Below are 20,276 nucleotides of genomic sequence, written 5' to 3'. Positions count from 1 at the left end.
CCACCAAAATGCCTTCCAACTCTCAAATTCTGCGTAACCTAACAACACCATCACAAGGCATATACCTTTAACAACATCCAAGATAAGAGTGAAAGGTTCCATATATACAAAAATACTTAGAACAGCACTTTCTTAGTTGCAAACTAGAAGGAAAGTGGGTGTCCATTAATGAGGGAATGGTTAAAGAAATAGTGGTATACAAATATAACTAAACAGCATTTGGGGACTGAAAAATATGAAGAACACAAAGAAACAAAAGACTTGTGTAAACTGATACAATGCAAATTAAGCAAAACCAGAGGAACAATTTGTGCAATTTCTCCAATATGAAGAAAAACAACACAAGAGGCCTTCAGAACACTGATGAATATAATAATTAATCAAGATTCAAAGGACTGCCAAATTACTGCCAGGACCTCTTGCTTCTTGGTAGAAAAGTAATGAACTATATAAAGCATATATTTTCAAACATGGTGAAAGTGTTGACTTCTTTGGCTTAACTATTTGTGAAGGAAGAGTTCTACTGGGGGAGTGTCACTGGGTAGTGATAGTAATGTTTAAAGAGATGAAGACCATAAGATATTTGTTTTTTTAAAAAAAAAGGCAATAGGTGAGGAAGTAGAAGCAGCAATTGCAGATGATCTTTTCTAGGAATTTGGTGGTGAAAAAGGGAAGAGATCAATAAGATAATAACTTGAGGGGACAGCAGGGTCAAAAAAAAAGGACTACTAACTAGGTATCTCCAAGACAACAAAAAACATTTTCTGGGAACATCAGCAAAGTTAAAGCCAGCAACTGATAACAGAAAAGAGACACAAATGCCATTCACAGTGAGAAATATCTAAGCTTTTCCACTTGTCTTTCGTCCACTTACCTATGAAGAATTTGGAAATGTAGACAAGCTAAGTGGCAAAGAGGTTGGCTACAAGTTAATCTGTCAGGAAGATTGTTACCATTTTGCTCTACTTGGTGGTTACAGACATGGCCATGTTTTAAAATGTTTCTTAGAGATTAATATTATGTTGCGATTTTATGTTATTCAAAAATAAACCTTGATTAATGAACTGAAACGACATTTATTTTGGAACTAAAGTAGTTAAAAGATAGTTTTTCCATTAGAAATAATCAATAAGGAAAGTATAATTAAGTTGGTAATTATGAGGCCTGAACACCAGCCAATTCAACATACCTATGTGAAAACAGAGATCAATTTTAAAATGGTACTCAGAAATCAATTACATAAAACTGACCAGATTCTATAGGTTAACAAGGGTCAAGAAAACAAATTCTTTAGTGTCAACAACTCAATGATTCAGAATAGAATAAGTACCAATTAAAGAAACAGCTTTCAGTTTACTCATGGTATGATTGTCATTCCCTCAAAATGTCTTTATTTAGCCTGTGTACTATATTGTTATGAAAGTGATTTATCATTTTTAGAAATCAATTTTCCCAGAAAAACAGAAGATAGTGGTAAAAGACTACTCAGAATTAGTAGATACAAGATAAGCCCCACCATGGCTACAACCCCCAGGTTTTTAGAGGATATATTTACTATTCTATTTCTACTAAAGCCCTATGCTGATACTTCATTGTGGCATGGAGGTAAATGAATTTTCAAAGTGTTATGTTATGTATTCCCAACCAGAAAAGGCTTCAAGTAAAGGTCCCAAAACAGACCATGAGTGTGTGATCAGAGAACCAACCTAATAAATGCACAAAGGTTCATCACTGGAAATCAGCCTACCACTAGGCAATAATTGTGGTGGTGGCAAAGCAACTACTAAGACCCACTACTAAGGTATACATGTAGGCATTATAAGGTGTAGAGGCATACCTACTGACAAAAATCCAAGATCTTATAGAAAAAGTGCTATCTTTCATATGTGAAGAACAGAATAAAAGTAGTGCTATTATTGACAAAGTACCCTTCTTTACACAACCTTGTGCTATTTCCATTTTACAGGTGAGAAAACAGGCTCAGAGAGGGTAATTTGCCCATTGTCACATAGCTAGTGGGCATCAAAACCAGCATGCACAAACAGGGGTTCTGACTTCCCAAGTGTGGTGTTCTTCCCACTATTCTGTGATGCCTCTTCATATTTGGAGTTGTTTTACCAGTGGTAGGGACAAATGTGCATTAGTTTGGGCTGATTTTCTCAACTGGTTTTCCTAAAAGCCCAAAGCAGGCAATTGTAAAACAGATGACTTAAGTCCAAATAACAATCTCTGGCCATGGAATAGAGAAGCTAGCTTGCTAGGCTCCACAGGTAACTGATTCCAACAATGGTTTCCTTTGCACAATAATCTTATTGACTCAAAGGCCTAAAATAACAACAACCACAACTAGATACTCTTAGCAAGACTCTAGAAGTATGATACCCAAAGAGTTCCATATCCCTCTATCCTAGGAGAAAAAGAAGAGATGGAAAGTAGTAACCTCATCACCAAGACGTCACTGTCCTTCAAGATTACATAAGGTTTGGGATTCATACATCAATATCCTCTTCCCCCTGATTAGCAGGATGGAGGGCAGAGCATAGGAAGGAACTTCTCCCAAAGCATCCATTTAAACAGGGCCACCAAGAAAGCCATTTCTTCACTTCCCACCTCCTGTACTCCTTTGGGCTAGACTCCTTTACCTTCTCTTCCACTGTAGACTGTAAGCTCCATGAGGGCTAGGACTGGTCTTTTTCATATTTGTAGTCACAGAACCTGGCACTATGCTTGGCACAAAACAGGCCAGTTAGCTTTGCCAGGGTACATGAAGGAAATATCATGATCCATTACAAAGGTACCTGAAATCCTGACCACCTTCTATACTTCCGGCAGGGTCAGGTAGAGCTGCACAGGAAAGTAGTACAGAAGACTTTTCATTACAATTAAAGCTTATAATAAATTAAAGCTCAAAATAAAACTAAAGCTTAGTGCTGAAAGCATCCCAGGGCACAGAGGGCCAGAGCACTCTCACAAAAGTGGCACAGATCCCCCAGAGCAGGCATCCTTTGAACCAAGGGTAGACTCTACAGGGATGTAGTGGAATGATTTCAGGATGTGGTCAAACAGGTCACTCCTGTCACTCACATAACTCCCCCCCCCCCCTTTTTTAAATATGTAGAGCCTGGGGGGAAGGATGGGGAGAGAGAAGGAAGAATCAGTTAATAATTTGCTTAGCATCATTAGGCAAGAATTTTCGACTTTTCTTCTCAGAAGCAATGTTCAATAATTTCAGAAAAGTAGACTCCTACTTGTCACAGAAATAGCATTCTGGTAAATTAAGCACCAAGGAACAAGCCGAGAAAATTAATGAATATGAAGGGAAAAATAAGGCAAAGAAAAAAAACTTTGGAATGGCAGCTTTAATATTGGCAAAATGACAAATGCATCTAAAAGTAAAAATCATTCACAACTTATACAGAACAATCAAAATAAAAGTCAAATTAAAAGGAACAAAGCTAAACATATAATGGTAGTGCTCCCAAGCCATCATTTTAAAACAGTTTATGGCTCATGGTTCCATCATAGAGAACACTGAGGGGAGAGATAGCATTAGAACTACCGGCTTATTTTTCTAACAGCAAAATTTCTTCTAGCAAAAATCTTCTATTTTTTTTCTCAGTCTTGTACTTTACTTTGATCAAAATAGTTTTACCCTTGTACAACTGAACACATATGCAATATATTTTTTTCTCAAGAGATGTGGTAAATTCCCCCTAATTTTTTTCTTTTTTTTTTTGTCTTTTATAGAGTTCCAGTCAAGTGCCTGACACATAACAATGGGCATTTCATAAATACTTATTAACTGGTTGTTTCTAGAAAGTAACTACAGTAGAGTCCCACTTCACTAGGTGAGGTTCTAAAGTAGTGGTTATGGTAAAAAAATGAAGTACACTCAAAATTTATCCTTGAAAATCCCTTAAATTGCCTCTAAGTAGAGTATTTTTAAACAGCTATAGTAGAAAAAGGGTAGGAAGGGGCGGCTAGGTGGCACAGTGAGTAGACCCAGCCCTGGGGTCAGGAGGACCTGGGTTTGGATCTAGCCTCAGACACTTGACACAAAAAATAGCCGTGTGACCTTGGGCAAGTCGCTTAACCCCAACTGCCCTCCAAAAAAAAAGGGTAGGATCTCTTTAAAACATGGAAGTCTGTATCAGATGGATCTGATGGTTGCTATGGAAATATGTAATTTTTATTTTTCAAGATACACAATTATTGACTAGAAGAAATATAATAACAAAGCATCATTAAAAAAATTAGTATAGACTCTAAAGTGTAACTACTGCCTCCATTTCCTTTCTTACCATTTACTTCTCAATCCCTTATAATCTGTTTTCTGATCCCATCACTAAAATGAAAGTATTCTCCACCAAGGTTACCAATCATCTATTAACTACTTAATTCAATTTCCTTTTCTGTCTCAATTTTGTATTTCCCCTCTTTGAAGTTTTTGAGTCATCACCCTCTCCCCCATCCTAGGCAATTTCTCCTCTCCTGGCTTCAGGGGTACACTTCCTCTTAGCTTTCTTCCTATCTGCCCACTCCTAGAGTTTCCCTTGCTGAATCATCATCCCTCTCCCACCAAGTTAAACTATCCCCCAAGGATCTATCCTGGGCCCTCTTCTCTTCTACACTACCTCACAAAGTAATCTCACCAGGTCCCACAAATTCTATTGTCATTTCTATGCATATGGCTCCCAAATCTATTATATCCAGGGAGGGGAAGGAATTAAGCATTTATACAGCACCTACTATGTGCCAGGCATTCCGCTAAGTGCTTTACAAATATTATTTTATTTGATCCTCACAATAACCCCTCTCAAAGTAAGTACTGTTATTATTCCCATTTTACAGCTGAGGAAACTGACTTACCCAATGTCACCCAGCTAGTGTCTGAAGCTGGATTTGAACTCAGGTTTTTCCAACCATAGGCCCAGTGCTCTATCCACACAGACACCTAGACACCTAACCAGCCCTAATCTCCTGAATTCCAAACTATTATTAACAGCTGCCTGGTGGGTATCTCCACCTGTATGTCCCACGGGCTTTTCAAATTCGACATATCTAAAACAGGACTAGTATTTCCACTCAACCCTTTGTCCAGGCCCCCTCATTTCCACTGATGGCACTACAATCTTTCCAATTACCAAAGTTCACTTTGACTTAAGAGTCATTTTTGACTCTTCCCTTTCCCTCAAACCCTACATTCAATCACTTACTAAGTCTAGTCAATTTTACCTCCACAATACATCTCAAATCCATTTCCTCTCTACCGGCACCCTCTATGCCCTAGTGCAAAAGACCTCTGTACCTCTGACCTAGACTGCTGCAACAGAATCTTAATTGGCCCTTCCTGCACTCTAGGACTTCCCATCTCCAATCCATCCTCACTTGTTCCAAATTGGTATTACTAAGTAAAACATAGATTTCAAGCCATTATCTTCTGCTCAAAAATCTTAAATTTCTTCCTTTTGGCTCCAGAATAAACTACAAATTGCTCTCTACCTGGCATTCGAAATCCTCCACAATCTGGCACCCACCTATCCTTTCAACCTGGTTTCTTGTTACTCTCCCTTTTCATATTCTCCATTCCAGCCAAACATCTGTTAAGCTGTTTCCTGAAGATCCTACCTACTAATTCTGTCTCTCTGCACAGATGATTCAGCAGGTTAGAAATTCCCTTATGTCACAGGATTGCAGATTTCTAATTGTACACAACTGGTAGCCTTCTAGTCCAACCCTCTCATTGCAGAGGTAAGAAAACTTGAGGAAAGGACTCTCCAGAGATCACCCAAGATTCAGTATCCCAGCTGGGACATGAACCTAGGTTTTTCAATTCTCAACGAAGTGTTCTCTTCACAACACAACGTTTCTAAGAATCCCTAGCTTCCTTCAAAGCACAAATACCACCTTAAACAAGAGCCCTCCCAGACTAGATCTGGTCTCACTTTGAGTCATTAGCAAATGACTGAGGAAACAAACGTTCAAGCTTCCAAGCATATGGATTTATTAAGCAATGCATGCTAACTGCTAACAAATCAGGACCAGCAGCCTCCCTCAGCTTTGGCACTGGACCCCAAATACAGGGGCAGATAGGCTTTTTATACATTGAAAACAATCAAATAAGACCAAATAATTAAAAGAAAACAATTAACCTGGAGGCAACATTAGGTAATCTGATTCCTAATTGGATGAAAGATTAGGGACTTTCCAAATTGAGTGGGGAGACACTTAACAGGTGCAATTCTCTGAAATCAGAAAAAAAGGTGACCCACTCCTCCTAAGTGTCTGTGAACAACCAAAGGAACATGAAAATAGTAACTGATCGATCAATATAAGATCAGTTTTCAGATAAGACATATGAATGTCTTGAGATGTACAACTGTGAGAAAACTCCTTGCATCAATCTTTGGGTCTGACTGGGTTCCTGGTCAGCATAATAATACAGGGTCCTTAGTTCAAGGGAGAGGTGGTCCAGCTTCCGTCATACAAGGCTAGGTTCAAACAATATAATAAGATTTTCTCCCAATTCCCACAATTAAATAAAGCTTTCTCACAAGACGTAATTTGGACTAGATGCATAATCGAATAGAAAGTGAACTGAGCTAGCTCCAGAAATGAGTCACAAGATGAGAGTCAGTGTGGTTCACTCAAGTCCCACCATTAACCATTTTCAGCCTAATCCCCTCAATTCTCTCACTACTTTTCCTATACTCATTTGTGTAAGTTGTATCCCTCCCCCAATTCCTCTACCCATAAAGTAAGCTCCTCTAGGGCAGAGACTATTTATCTCTGCAACTTAAGCACAGAGTACAGGGCCCAGCACAAAGAAGGAGTTTAAATAAATGCTTGTTGAATTTAATCGAGATAATCCAAAATCACAAATAAGGGGGGAAAAAATTTCTACTTATCTAAGGAATGCAGGTTTCTTTGCCCATAGGACTCCCTTTGTAAATATTCTTTGTTTCAGCTAAATTTTCAAATTACTTTTATCCCTTGAATCTATAGTTATTGATGGCAAAGGAAGCCAGACACATGACCTAGATGAAGGAGAAGCCAGCTTGAGACAATGTGTCAGGGACAACCTAAAGCATGGATTCATCATTGCTGAAGATCAAATACCAGCTCACACTGGGGCTAATGTCAAATGCTTGTTCCCAGTTCTCTCTCAATAACTAAAATCAGAAATTCCAGGTCTGAAGCCCTGCAATAGGAAAAACTGTAAAAATAATACTATTCTAAGAATCTAATAGAAAAATAAACATCAGTTTTATTTTAACAATAAGTTTTATTTATGTGATATATTTCATAACATTTGTAATACATAAGATGATGAAAACCACATGCAAAATTATTGAGCCCCAAAATATTTTTTCTGCTGCATATTCAAAAGAAAAAAGTCAGCTATGGGTCAGATTTTTAAAGACTCATCTGCCAATATCATTTTAGAGAGATGAAACCCATTGAAGTTCTGTCGTTCATTCAATGTTTAATTACTAACATAATTCACTTATACAACAACTCATGTAAAGTACTTAAAGCCAGTGCTCTAAGCTGAACCAAATTCTGAAATATGGCATCTGTGGGAAAATCCAATTGTAAAGTCTGAGGAGAATTCACAGATCTGGATAAATATATAAACAAGATGTCTGTTTCTAAAAAAGCAAATAAAAATCCACAGAGGTTTGGAGTCATGACTTCATGACTAAATTTCTCTGGCTTATATAAAAATGCTTTAAAATAAAAATATATAATCAGCACAAAAACACAGCTAAGTGTACATGCCCAATGAGATGCATTTTATGGTTTCTATTTTGCTAACGCAGTTACAGTTAATGGAAATTGCCATGACAAAATGATTGTTTTTATGAAAAGAGCCCGCTTTATTACTAACCAATCAAATTTCATTTTTATTACCGATGTTAAAAAGTTCAAAACCACGATTCATTCCTACAGCATACAAAAATAAGAAAAGTGTTCAAAACTAGAGCAGAGGTTCATTTAAAAAGCGATAAAAAATTAAAGCATGCATATCTTTTACTGGCAAAGCAAACACTTCTCCACTACACATAAATGTGCTTGTTCGGATTTGGCTGCTTATGATATAATTCCTTGTCTTTTAGTGATGAATGAGTCTGAATTTTCAGTGTCTCTTCAAAATGCTTAGTCCATGTGACAACTGCTTATCAAGATATGTTTCCAAAGTAGTTTAAATGTATATGAATATAGTGATGTTCTTTTTTTTCAGCTTTCATTATAATATATAATATGTACTAATTTAAGTGTTTTAGCAAACATCTAAGCCTTAGGAAAACAAGTCCTCAAACAGAAGGAAAAAAGAAATTTTATGGTGTACTAATTAACAAACATGCTTATTCTAAGTTAATGAAATAAGTTTGGGGGTTTTAAAAGCTATTACTGCAGTAGGAAATATCAAAGTTACAAAATCAAAAATTAACATTGGCTTAACTATTGACTATTTTGAGACCAGGTAACTTGTCTTTACAAGTAACTTATCAACTAGCAACTCATCAACATTTTGCAAAATGTAGCAAACTGTCTTTTAAAATCTAAAGGTGGAAAAAGTTCTTTTAAGTACTAAAAAGCAACCAGATTGCTTTCACTTTTATTAAAGTACTTATAGCAAAAACCCTCTAAAGAGCTCCAAATAGCACTGCCACATCTTTTTAATTTGTCTTGATTCGCTCTTTTCCCTTTACCACTTATACAACGGCCACATACCCGTAAGGCTCATAACTAAGTACTTCGATGAGTATTATGCATGAAGGCACTAAATAAAGGTTCTCCGATTTCTAGTTTCTGATGCACTAACTCTGAAAAGAATACATTCCCTAATTCTGGAGAACTCTAGAAGAATAGAAAAAAAAAAGTATAGAACACCTTTTGTTTTCAAGAGTAAGCTGAATCTTACAAGTTTGTAAATCTTCTTTTCAATATTCTGGTGAAAAGATTACTGTGATTTGACTATTCAAGTGATATTACATAGTTGCAATGTCCTTTACAGCTGCAATAGCCAAAAACCCCTGTGAATTTATGTCTTACTACCCTCGAATTTTCATCTTTGATCAATATCCTCCCACGTTTTTGGGCATAAGACACCTTCTCATCTATTTTTCACATTCAATTCTTCAATTACTAATGAAATTATTAGGGCGGGGCCCAACTATACTGGGAAAAATCAACAAAAATATCATGCTTCCTTTGATTACATTTTCTTTCAAGAGATTTTATGGCTCTATGGAATACAATTTCAAAACCATTTTCTGAGATCATACTACAAACGCAAGTACCCAAAGCTAGAAATGGAATGTTAATCACCTACAAGTTCAAGAATACAGGAAAGAAGGGGCGGCCAGGTAGCACAACGAGTAAGAGCACCGGCTCCAGTGTTGAGAGGACCTGGAGATCGAATCCCAGGCTGTGTAACCTTGAGCAAGTTACTTAACCCCAATTGCTTAGGGGCGGCCAGGTGGCTCAGCGAGTAAGAGCACCGGCCCCAGTGTTGGGACGACCTGGAGATCGAATCTTGGGTTCGGACACTCAGCACCACACCCAGAAATAACTGGCCCTGTAACCTTGAGCAAGTTACTTAACCCTGATTGCTTAAAAAAAAAAAAAAAAAAGAATACAGGAAAGCTCCCATACCTTCTATTTTCAATCTGTTAAGGGAAACAACAGTTTACACTGCAGGAAAAATGCTGGACCAGGACTTAAGAGATCTGGAGGTTATAATCCTGGCTCTGATATTAACCTGGTAAGTATCCTTTAGGTAGGTGACCTAATTTCTTTCCTTTCCTTTTATCTTAAAACAAGGTTGGACTAAATGATCTCTAAGGTCTTCTCAAGCTCTAATGTGATATATAATTTTGTTTTGTATGTATGCGACTATTACCCAAGTTATTAAAATGAAGAAACTGTGGCATAACAAGATTAAATACTATGATCAAAATGCAAAAAGTCATTGTGATATAACAAGAAATATAATTCAGGGGTGGCAGTAAAGGAAGAAGAGAATGGTATCATGGATAAATGGTCAAAATTTAGGAGCAGATATTTCTCAAAGAAATACAAATTATCAACATACGCTTGAATATTATTAAAATTATCTAATAAGAGAAATTCAAATTAAAAACAAGCTAGATGTCAACTTATTTATATTAAATTGGCAAATATAGTTTTAAATTAAAAATTAAATGGTGATGAAGGAACAGTTCTATCAGTTATATGTTAGACAACAGTGAATTGGTATGGAAATTTTGGAAAGCAAAATGGAAATACATTGTAAGAGTTACAAAGCTGTTCATGCCTTTTGACCCAAGTGACCCCATTGCTAGGAATATAATATTAATGATATGATATAACAATATAACATTATATAATAATGAAAGGTCAATCAGTCAATAAGCATTTGTTGAAGTGTCTACTATGTGCCAGGCACTGGGATATAAACACTGGGGATCCTAAGAAAGTAAAAAAAAAATTCCTGCCTTCAAGGAGCTCACAATCTAATAGAGACAAAACAAGGAAACAAATATTTACAAACAAGTTGTATACGTGATAGATAGAAAATGATGAACAGAGAGAAGGCACTAGAATTACACAGGGCTGGGAAAAGCTTCCTGTATAAGGGAAGATTTTAGCTAGGATCTGAAGGAAGCCAAAAAAAACAGGAAACAGAGATGAGGAAAAAGATTAATCCAGGCATGGAGAAACAGACAGGCAGAGAAAAAGAACAGAGCCCAGAGATGGAGTGTCTTATTTGTGGAACAGCCTGGAAGCCAGTGTCACTGGATAGAACTACATGAGGTGGGCAGGAGGAAGGCATAAGAAGACTAGACAGGTAGGAGAGGGATAGACTAACTTAAACTTTGTGAAAGGTGGAAGCCCGGACCTGTTAAAAAAAAATCATAACTTAGATACTATGACTGGTAGGTGACCAGCACCCCACCTTGAGTGCCTGGGCATCTACCCAACAGCGCTGAATAAATGTCTTGATGTCTGGGAATCAGTTTCAATACTAAATATGAACTAAAACATTGGCCAAAACATTAACTAAGCAGAAAAACAATTATCTACTAATCCTCTACAAGTCCTCCTCTCTGTCTGATTTCTATGATTACCACGGAAATTTTGGGGGTCTCCATGAGGATCCACCATTGATCTGGCTGCAGCCCCAGACCGATGATTATCTGAACACTTGGCAGGGATCCACCAGATTGTCTCCCGATGTAAATAACCCAATTGATTAAACTACTACCTATAATCAACCTAGAGCTCCTTGGCCTCTTCTTTGGCATTGAACTTGTCCCACTGTTTGGCAGGGAGATGCAGGATTCCCTTGGTGGGGGAATTCTGGACCTTACAACAGGCAACATGGTCATATTTGCGCTTTAGGAAAATCACTTTAAACGAAGTGGAGGACTGACAGGAGTGGGAAGATACTTGTGGTGGGCAGACCCACCAGGAGGCAACTGCACCAGTCCAGGAGTGAGATAAGTGCCTGTACCAGGGTGGTGGTTGTCTCAGAAGAAAAAAGGCTATATGTTTGAGAGGTGTTATAGGTAAAATAGACAGGCCTTGGCAACAAATTAGATATGGGGTGGATGAGAGGTAGTGAGGAGTCAGGGATGAAACCTAGGTTGTGAGCCCTGGGGGGGTGGGAAAATGGTGGTTCCCTCAACAGAAATAGGAAAGTTTGGAAGTGAGGAGTATTTGGGGGGATGAAGATTATGAGTTTAGTTTTGGACAGGCTAACTTTAAGATATCTACTGGATATCCAGCTTAAGATGCCTAATAAGTGGCTAGAGATCTGAGGTTGGGGCTAGATAAGTAGATCTGAGAGTCATTAGCATAGACTGAATCCAAAGGAACAGATGAAGTCACCAAGGGGAGGGACCAGAACTGAGCCTTCAGGCCATTATGGTTAGTAGGTGTGACCAGGATGAAGATCCAGCAAAGAAGACCAAGGAGGAGTAGTCAGATAGAAAGGAGGCAGAAGAGTAGTGTATCACAAAAACCTAGAAAGAAGAGAATATCAAGGAGAACGGAGTAAAAAATGGGGTCAAGAAGGATGAGGACAAAGAAAAGGATGTTGGACAGGACAACTAAGAGCATACTGGTAACTCTGGAGAAAACACTGACTGAATGATGAAGGGGAAAGGGACCTAGCTGAACAAAGATAATCATGGCAGCTTTATTCTTAGTAGAAAAAATGTAACCAAATGTCAAATGACTGGGGAATGGCCAAAGAACTGGTGATATAATGACCTAATAAAAATTATTATGCCATAGAAAATGACAAAAAATGAGTAACAAAACAAATTTGTAAAGACAATGAAACTTACTACATCTACATAAAATGTTCTGTTGTCCAATCCCGTCAGATTTCCATGACCCCACGGACCATACTGTCTGTAGGGTTTTCTTGGCAAAGATAGTGGAGTGGTTTGTCATTTGGATTAGGACAAAGAGAGGTTGAATGACTTGCCCAGGGTCACATAGCTAGTGTCTAAAGCTGAATCTGAACTCAGGTCTTCCTGGTGCCAAGCCCAGCACTCTATCTACTGTAATATCTAGCAGCCTCTATGTAAAATACAGTGCCCAACCCTGCCCCCCAAAAAGCTGAAGGGATTAAACGGCATAGGGAAACAAATATAATGTTCTTATTTTGTTTTGGGTTTTTTATAAGGCAATTGTGGTTAAGTGACTTGCCCAGGGTCACATAGCTAGTTAAGTGTCAAGTATCTGGGGCTAGATTTGAACTTAGGTCCTCCTGACTCCAAGGCTCTTATTTTGTTAAAGTTAACATATACTTTAAACAAACTATTTAAAATTTACAGTTTCATGTACAATGGTTTTTAGTTCTGTGAGATTTGAATATTTTTGCTTTTGATGATGAAGTTTGGACAATATTTTTTAAAAGAAAAAGACAGAAACTCAAACTAGTCTAAGAATCAAAAAGGCTTAATTAATCATTTATCCTTCAGCACCTACTTGCCAAAATGAGTAAAAAGTGATCCTGAGGCTTAATGGCAGCCTAAATTCTGGCATGCACCTACTTACCAGGGTAGTTTTCAAGACCGGAAATGTTGGACAGGACTTGTATGCAAAGTATGAATAAACAAACTGGGAAGGAAGAAAATCAGCTCTGGAATAAGAAGGCCATTAGTTCTTGACACTGGCCAAGAACTAGGGGCAAAGGTGGAACAACGCTGAAGAAGCTGCCACCCAGCAGCCATGAGGTCAGTAGACAGAAAGCAGAAATCCAAGATAGGGTTAGGGAAAGGCTTCAAGAGCCAGAATGCCTGCCTGCCATTCATTTCATCATACACATCTCCAATGAAAAACACCTGGAGGGCATCGACATTCTGCATACCCTACTCATTCGCTTTTAAGGGGAGCAAAGCATTTCTTTATTCAAAATAAGTACCCTAGAATTCCACATTATAAACTTCATTTACACTATTTCAGTTTCTGTGCATAGATAAAACACTCAACACAGAACAGTTTTAAAATCTTGTCAAATTCACTATTAGGAGCAGAATCAGATGGAAGTAATAAACTGCCAAGAGAATGTAGTACACAAAATGGAGCAAGAGGGTGATAACCTAGAGGCACAACCTAGAAGGGCACCAGGAGATATAGATTATAGAGCACTGGGCGTGTAATCATAGAGACCTAGGTTCACATATACCCTCAGACATTTCCTAGCTGTGTGACCCTTGGCAAGTCGCTTGACCCGTGGTTTATATCAGTTTCCTCATCTATAAATTGGGGGTAATAATGCTTACCTCCCACGGTTGTTGTGGGAGCAAATAATAACTGTAAAACATTTAGCACAGTGGCTGACACATAGTAAGTACTATATAAAATTCAGAAGAAAATGATGTCAAAACAACTATAAGCAAAGTCTCAATGAAAAATATGAACTGGATACAAGTCCAACAGGAATTCCTAGAAGAGCTCAAAAATTATTTTCAAGATCAAACAAGAGTAGGGGTGGCCAGGTGGCTCAGCGAGTAAGAGCACCGGCCCCAGTGTCGGGATGACCTGGAGATCGAACCCCGGGCTCAGACACTCAGCACCACACCCAGAAATAACTGGCCGTGTAACCCTGAGCAAGCTTTATTAAAAAAAAAAAAAAAGATCAAACAAGGGTGCTAGAAGAAAAACTGTGTAAAGAAATGAAAGAAAGGGAAGAAAATTATGAAAAGACAATTAACAGCCGGGTAAAAGAGGCACAAAAATACTGAAGAAAATAACACCTTAAAAAGCAGAACTGACCAAATGGGAAAAGAGGTACAAGCTCACTGAAGAAAATAATTTCTTAAAAATTAGAACTGGGCAAGTGGAAGATAATGACTACGAGATACCAAGAAACAATAAAATGAAGTCAAAAGAACAGACTATGAATTCTTTGAAAGCAAATTATCTTTTGCCTTCCTTTGTATCCTGGGGCTTAGAACAGTGCTTGGCACGAAGTATATGCTTAATAAATGTTTACTGACTGTTGCCACTTAGTCAAATGATGATTAAAAAAAATTCAATCCCCTACTTAGGAACCTGTCCTGGACAAGCAGAAAGTAAGCTTTCATAAAAAGACAAAAATCAGCAGGATCTGTTCCATTCATCTTTTAATACTTAGTGCCTACCACAATATTTTGAATACAGCAGGCAGTGTTTGATGATCTGTACCTCATTTCACAGATTGTTACCAAAAATACATTAATTTCCTAAAATGAAAAGCAGCAAATTTAGACTCTGCCACCCTAAGATTGAGTTTTCTCATTTGTAAAATGAGAGCGTAGGACTAGATATTAAAGGTCTAAAATCTACCTCTAAGGCCTGCCAACTCTAAAATCTTATTATTCTTAGCACTGGATATTTCATTGGAGTTGTGACTGTCAGGGATGTTTTTCTTTCCTCCTAATGTGCAGAGGGCAGCTCATACACCCAGTCTCACTATCAACAATTTATGTCAATGTTCTCCCATGAATCCTCCATCAGACTGTTTTTGTTGTTTGTTCTTCATTTCCATGAGGACAAATGGCATCATGGGGTAACATCTTGACTTGTGAGTGAATTGCATGTAAGTGAGGCACAGAGTTTGCACAAAGTTGTCAGCCTTACTCTCTCTCCCTGAATCATCAAAGTCCAGTGGCAGGACAAAAGTCAAGATGACTGGCAATGGCCCCATGATGAAATAGATGACCTTGGTATCTGCAATGTCTAATCAAGCTCTAAGCAGAGTTTTGAAGTAAACTAAGGGTTCTAAGAGGCAAAGGCAAGAAGGAAGTGTATGGCAGACATGAGGAGAGAGACTGTGCAAAGGCACACACAGTGATGAAGAGTTGCATGCAAGGAACCAAAAGGTGGCTAGTTTGGTTGGGCTTTGAGAACATGAAAGGAAATAATACATAAACCTAGAAATGAGGTTGGAGTCAGATTCTGGAAGGAATGATCCAACCCTGTTAATTTACAGGTGAAGAAACCACAACACAAAAGGTTACATAGGAATTAAGTAGCAAAATCAGGATTAGAATCCAGGTCATTCACTAAAAGCACTTAACAATTACCCGAATGCAATCCACAGTGCTCTGTCTCTTGAATTCCAGGTCCAGCTCCCTACCTATACAACAGTGCCTGCCCATGATGAGCTACCTCAAAGGGCTACCACTCTATTACAAGTCATAACCTGGGCAATAACCATCCTTTATCTTACTTGATTTATTCTGTGTTATTACTTCACAGATACCAATAAGAAGGCTTGTTGCGATCAGCACGTTATACACAAGGAGTAGGATCTCACAGTCTAAAAGGGAATTCCACAGGTAGCAAACACATTAGGAAAGTATCCTACCCAGCCCTCCTCTCCCTCTCTACCCCACCTTGTTTCATCTGAAATACAAATGGAGGGACACAAGAAGTCCAAACTGATTTTAAGGTTTTTTAATTATTTTAAGGAATCACAAATTAGGATAAAGTCACTCTGAAGTCTCTTAATTCTGAGATTCTTGACTTTTTTTGTGTCATGAATCCCTTCAGTAACCTGGTGAAGCTTCTGTAGCCCTTTTCAAATGAGATGATATTTGTAAAGCACTTAATTCAGTGTCTGGAACATAGTAGGAACTTAATAAATGCTTGCTCCTCTCCTGCCTTCTCAGAACAAAGTTTAAATACATTCATAGGATTGCAAAGGAAACCAATTATACTTAAATAAAGCTAAACTCTCTTTCCATCCAAGTTCATACCCCCCCCCAAAAAAAATTTCTAGTTTCTTTCAAAGCTCAGCTCAAACACCACCTACATAAGGGTTTTTTTCCTAATCCCCCTCTGCTAATGCTATTCCACTTATGTGTGTACATGTTGTCTTCCCAGATTACAGAAAATAAGCTTGTTGGGGCAGCCAGGTCAGGATGACCTGGGATCGAATCTGGGCTCTGATACTTAGCATTACACCCATAAATAACTGGCTGTGTAACCTTGAGCAATTGCTTAAAAAAAAAAAAGAAAGAAAATAAACTTGTTGAGAGTAGGTACCATTTCATTTTTGTCATCATATCCCCAATGGCTAATATAGAGCCTGGCACATAATGGACACCTAATAAATACTTATTGATTGATGAACTGATCAATCAGTTGATTGATGAAGAAATAGAGAAAAATACAGCAAGCCAACTGCCAAGGTAAAAAAAAAAAAAACAGCAAAACGGTGAACACACTTCAAAATTTTTTACTCTCCAGCCTGGAAAAATCAGAGATTCATGATTAAGGAAGAGTAGAAACATTTGATAATGTAACTCCAAGCAACTCTTTAGTTTACATGAATGTTTTGATCAACAACAACCCTTAAAAAAAAACAAACAAAAAGCAGCCCATCATAGTATATATCCCAAAGTATGACTTAAAAAAAAAATGTGATCCAGTGATCCAGGAGTTTTCTCTCATGTTAATTTACATAATTTCTAGAAATTGGTTCCTTTTAACCTACAGTTGTTTATTTCCCTATTTGTATTGTTTCTTTCATTGCAGATGAAGGTATTTCAAAAAATTAAAATGTTTAATATAGTCTTAATACTGGCATACATCAAAAGCAGTCCTTCAACCAAAATTTTTCCACCTACTATATCTGACTACCATTCAACAATGAATGGTACACAATATATAAGCAATAGCGAGAGTTAATAGTTGCAATCTTTCTTGTCTCTTAGAATACAGCAAGTGGACTCTGAAAATCTAAAAACTGACTTCCAGAATGGAAAAACTGTAATCTGATGTTTGTGTAAAGAAAGAAATGCTTATAGATCCCTGCTTTATTGAAAAATTACACAACTGTTTCTGTTCCCTGTAAATATAAAGACAGAACTATCACAGCAAAACAGAAACAAAAAACTTAAGGCCAAAGTTAAAATAACAGTGGTCATATGCAAAGAATGGATTGAAAAACACTTTGGAGAATATTAGGGTGCCTACATTGGGACTCTGAACTTAACCTTTTGATTTTAAAGTGAATACCCATCTGAATACATATGAACTGATGCAAAATGAAGTGAGCAGAACCCCGCAAATACTGTACACAGTAACATCAATATTGTAGCACTGATTAGCTGAAAGACTTAGACACTCTGATCAATACAATGATCCTTGACAATTCCAAAGGACTCATGAAGAAAAATGCTAACCATATTCAGAGTGAATGGATTTAACTCTGAGGGTCATTAAAGCAAATTTTCTTTCACTTTATTTTTATTGCTTTTATCTGCAAATATGGAAATACATTTTTTGCACGACTTCACATGTATAATGTGCATCATATTGCTTGCCTTAATGGGTGGGACAGGGGCTAGAGTAAGGAGAGTCTGGTACTCAAAAAAGAACATAAAAAAATTTTAAATGAATAAAAAAATCAACACCCACTTAAGGAGTCAAAGCACTTCAATTTTTTTTTTTTTGCAAACATACTTGTTAACAATCTCACCAAGTTCTCCTTTAACTCTAAGTCCTTACTCAAATCAATTACACAAACATTTATATGGCTTGAACTACGTGTGTGGGGTGCTAGGTATAGAAAAGACTAAAAATATATACAGGAAAGGAGAAACTCATTTAGATTTTCCCTACTCTCTATTTCAATTTTGAGCATTTAATATTTTCATATTTTTTCATTTAAATTTCAATTTTCTTTGACTTTTAAACGGCTATTTTATATTCCAATCCATCAATATCTACAAAGGACTGCTTAATTTAAGAACAAAGTCATTTGACGCTAAGGGTTTGGTGAAAACACATATTTGGAGTTTTTGTAGTCCAAGAACCCAGGTTCAAATCCTGCCTACTTAAGCCAGACAAATGGTCCAACCTCTCCAGAACGAAGTTTCCTCATCTGTTTCCACATGCGAGTAAGTTGAGCTGGATGACCTCTGATGACCTCTAAGGCTCCTTCCAGGGTCCATGCTTCTGATACCGAGTACTGGCCAATAGCCCAATAAGGACAGTTTGCTGGCGAGCCCTTCCCTCCCTGCTCACCAGCCCACGGGTGCCTAGGTTAGGGTCAGCCCCCAGCCAAGGATCCCCCACCCCGGGGGAGGCCGCGAACATCCAAGCCAGGGTCAAAGGGCAGCAGGCACAGTGACGTAGGCGCTGAAGGGCAGCAGCACCTGCACCCGGGCATGCCCACCCCTCGCAGCCCAATCCCTCGGTCCGATCTAACGTGGCCGTGGCCGGGGTGAAGCGATCCCCACAGCCCTTCCTAAACTCGTTATTCCCTCGGCCCCTGCTGGAGGCCCGGCCTTCCAGGTCTCCCTCCCTCCCCAGCCCGGGCCAGGCAGCGGCTCCTCCAGGGATCCCCCGGGCCCTCACCCCTAGCGCGGCCCCGCCCCTCCCGCGGCCCCGGCCCGGAAAAGCGCGCACTACCTGCGACCTGGGAGACCAGGGCTTCGGCCACCAGGGACATGCCGGCGGTGCGGCCCGCGCAGGCCTCGACTCTCCGCGCTCCGCCGCTGCTGCCGCCGCCGTCGCGCCTGCTCCTGGGGCTGGGGAGAGCAGCACGGCGCTTCCGGGACGCTCGCTGTCCCCTCCCTCCGCTCGCTCCGAACGGGCCAGGGAAGTCGCACAAGGTTACAGCCCGAGCCCCGACAGGAACTTCCTGCGCAGTGACAACCACGCCGCCGGGCAGCGGGGACGCCTTCCCGCCCCGCGCCGCGCTGGCCCCTCCTTCACCCGAGCCGCCGCCAATCCCCGGCGCTCCTCAGTTTCCCCATCTGTAAGAGGAGATGGGCTCACGTGACCTGCACGCAGCTTTTCTGTTCTCTCCCCGGTAAGCCGCGGTCTGCGGGTGGGGCGGGCCCCTTCAGACCATTTTTATTGTTGTTTGCCTTTCTTTGAATCCTGGTGCTTAGCTAGTGCCTGGCAAATAGTAGGCACTTAATAACGGATGATTGACTTGACACGAAGACGTCTCCTGTACATCCTCTTCATTTCTCTGATGCAGCCACCAGCCCCCGTGCAGGTTCTCATCACCTCATGCCCAATTGGTGAGCGGTGGCACAACGGCCAGAGCGCTGGAAGCTCAGAGTTCAAATCCAGCCCTCAGAGATGTACTAGTTGTGTCACTCTGGACAAGTCACCTCACCTCTTATTCTGTAAAATGGAGGATGATAATAGCCCCTACAGCGAAGGAATAATACTTGCAAGTCTGGCACAGTGCCTGGCACAGAATTGGCACTATATCAATGCTTGTTTTCTTCCTTTCTGCCCCGCCCCCCCTTCCCATTCTGGTTGTTCTAGCTTCAAGTCTTCAAGTCCCTCCCCTCTCCAATCTATCCTCCACTCAGCGTCAAATTAATCTTCCTAAAGCACGGAACTGACCGGGTCACAGACACCTTACACACATTCAATAAACTTCAGAGGCTGACCATAGTAAACTAGTGTTTGACAAACCCAAAGACCCCAGCTTCTGGGATAAGAACTCACTGTTTGACAAAAACTGCTGGGAAAACTGGAAAATAGTATGGCAGAAAAAGTAGTTATAGACCAGCATCTTACCTGTACCCCAAGATGAGGTCAAAATGGGTACATGATTTAGACATAAAGGATGATACTATAAACAAAGTAGGAGGAAAGGAAGGAATAGTTTACTTTCAGATCAATGGGGGAAGGAAGAGCTTTTGACCAAACAAGAGACTGAGAGCATGATGAAATGCAAAGTAGATTATTTTGATTATATTAAAAAGGTTTTGCACAAACAAAACCAACACAAC

At 39.3% G+C, this 20,276-nt stretch overlaps 1 protein-coding gene across 2 annotated transcripts in view; it reads right to left on the bottom strand.

Annotated features, from left to right (window-relative positions):
* Positions 1 to 19,263, bottom strand: part of MTX2 (metaxin 2) — a 93,029-nt gene extending 73,766 nt beyond the window's left edge. Inside the window, exon 1 of one of the 2 annotated variants that reach the window (XM_069068472.1) lies at positions 18,931 to 19,263. In XM_069068472.1, coding sequence (XP_068924573.1) covers positions 18,931 to 18,970 — 40 coding nt within the window. In that variant the 5' untranslated portion in view covers positions 18,971 to 19,263. The remainder of the gene's footprint in view (positions 1 to 18,930) is intronic. The other variant, XM_069068471.1, reaches the window with a different exon arrangement.
* Positions 19,264 to 20,276: the final 1,013 nt, after the last annotated feature.

This window comes from Petaurus breviceps, unplaced genomic scaffold (genome assembly GCF_028583685.1).
Source record: "Petaurus breviceps papuanus isolate PSGF00001 unplaced genomic scaffold, PetGlider_PUasm1.0 90763, whole genome shotgun sequence".
In the NCBI taxonomy this organism is placed as follows: Eukaryota; Metazoa; Chordata; class Mammalia; order Diprotodontia; family Petauridae; genus Petaurus; species Petaurus breviceps.
Note: the sequence above shows the minus strand (reverse complement) of the source record. Positions and strands in the feature narration are given on the sequence as shown.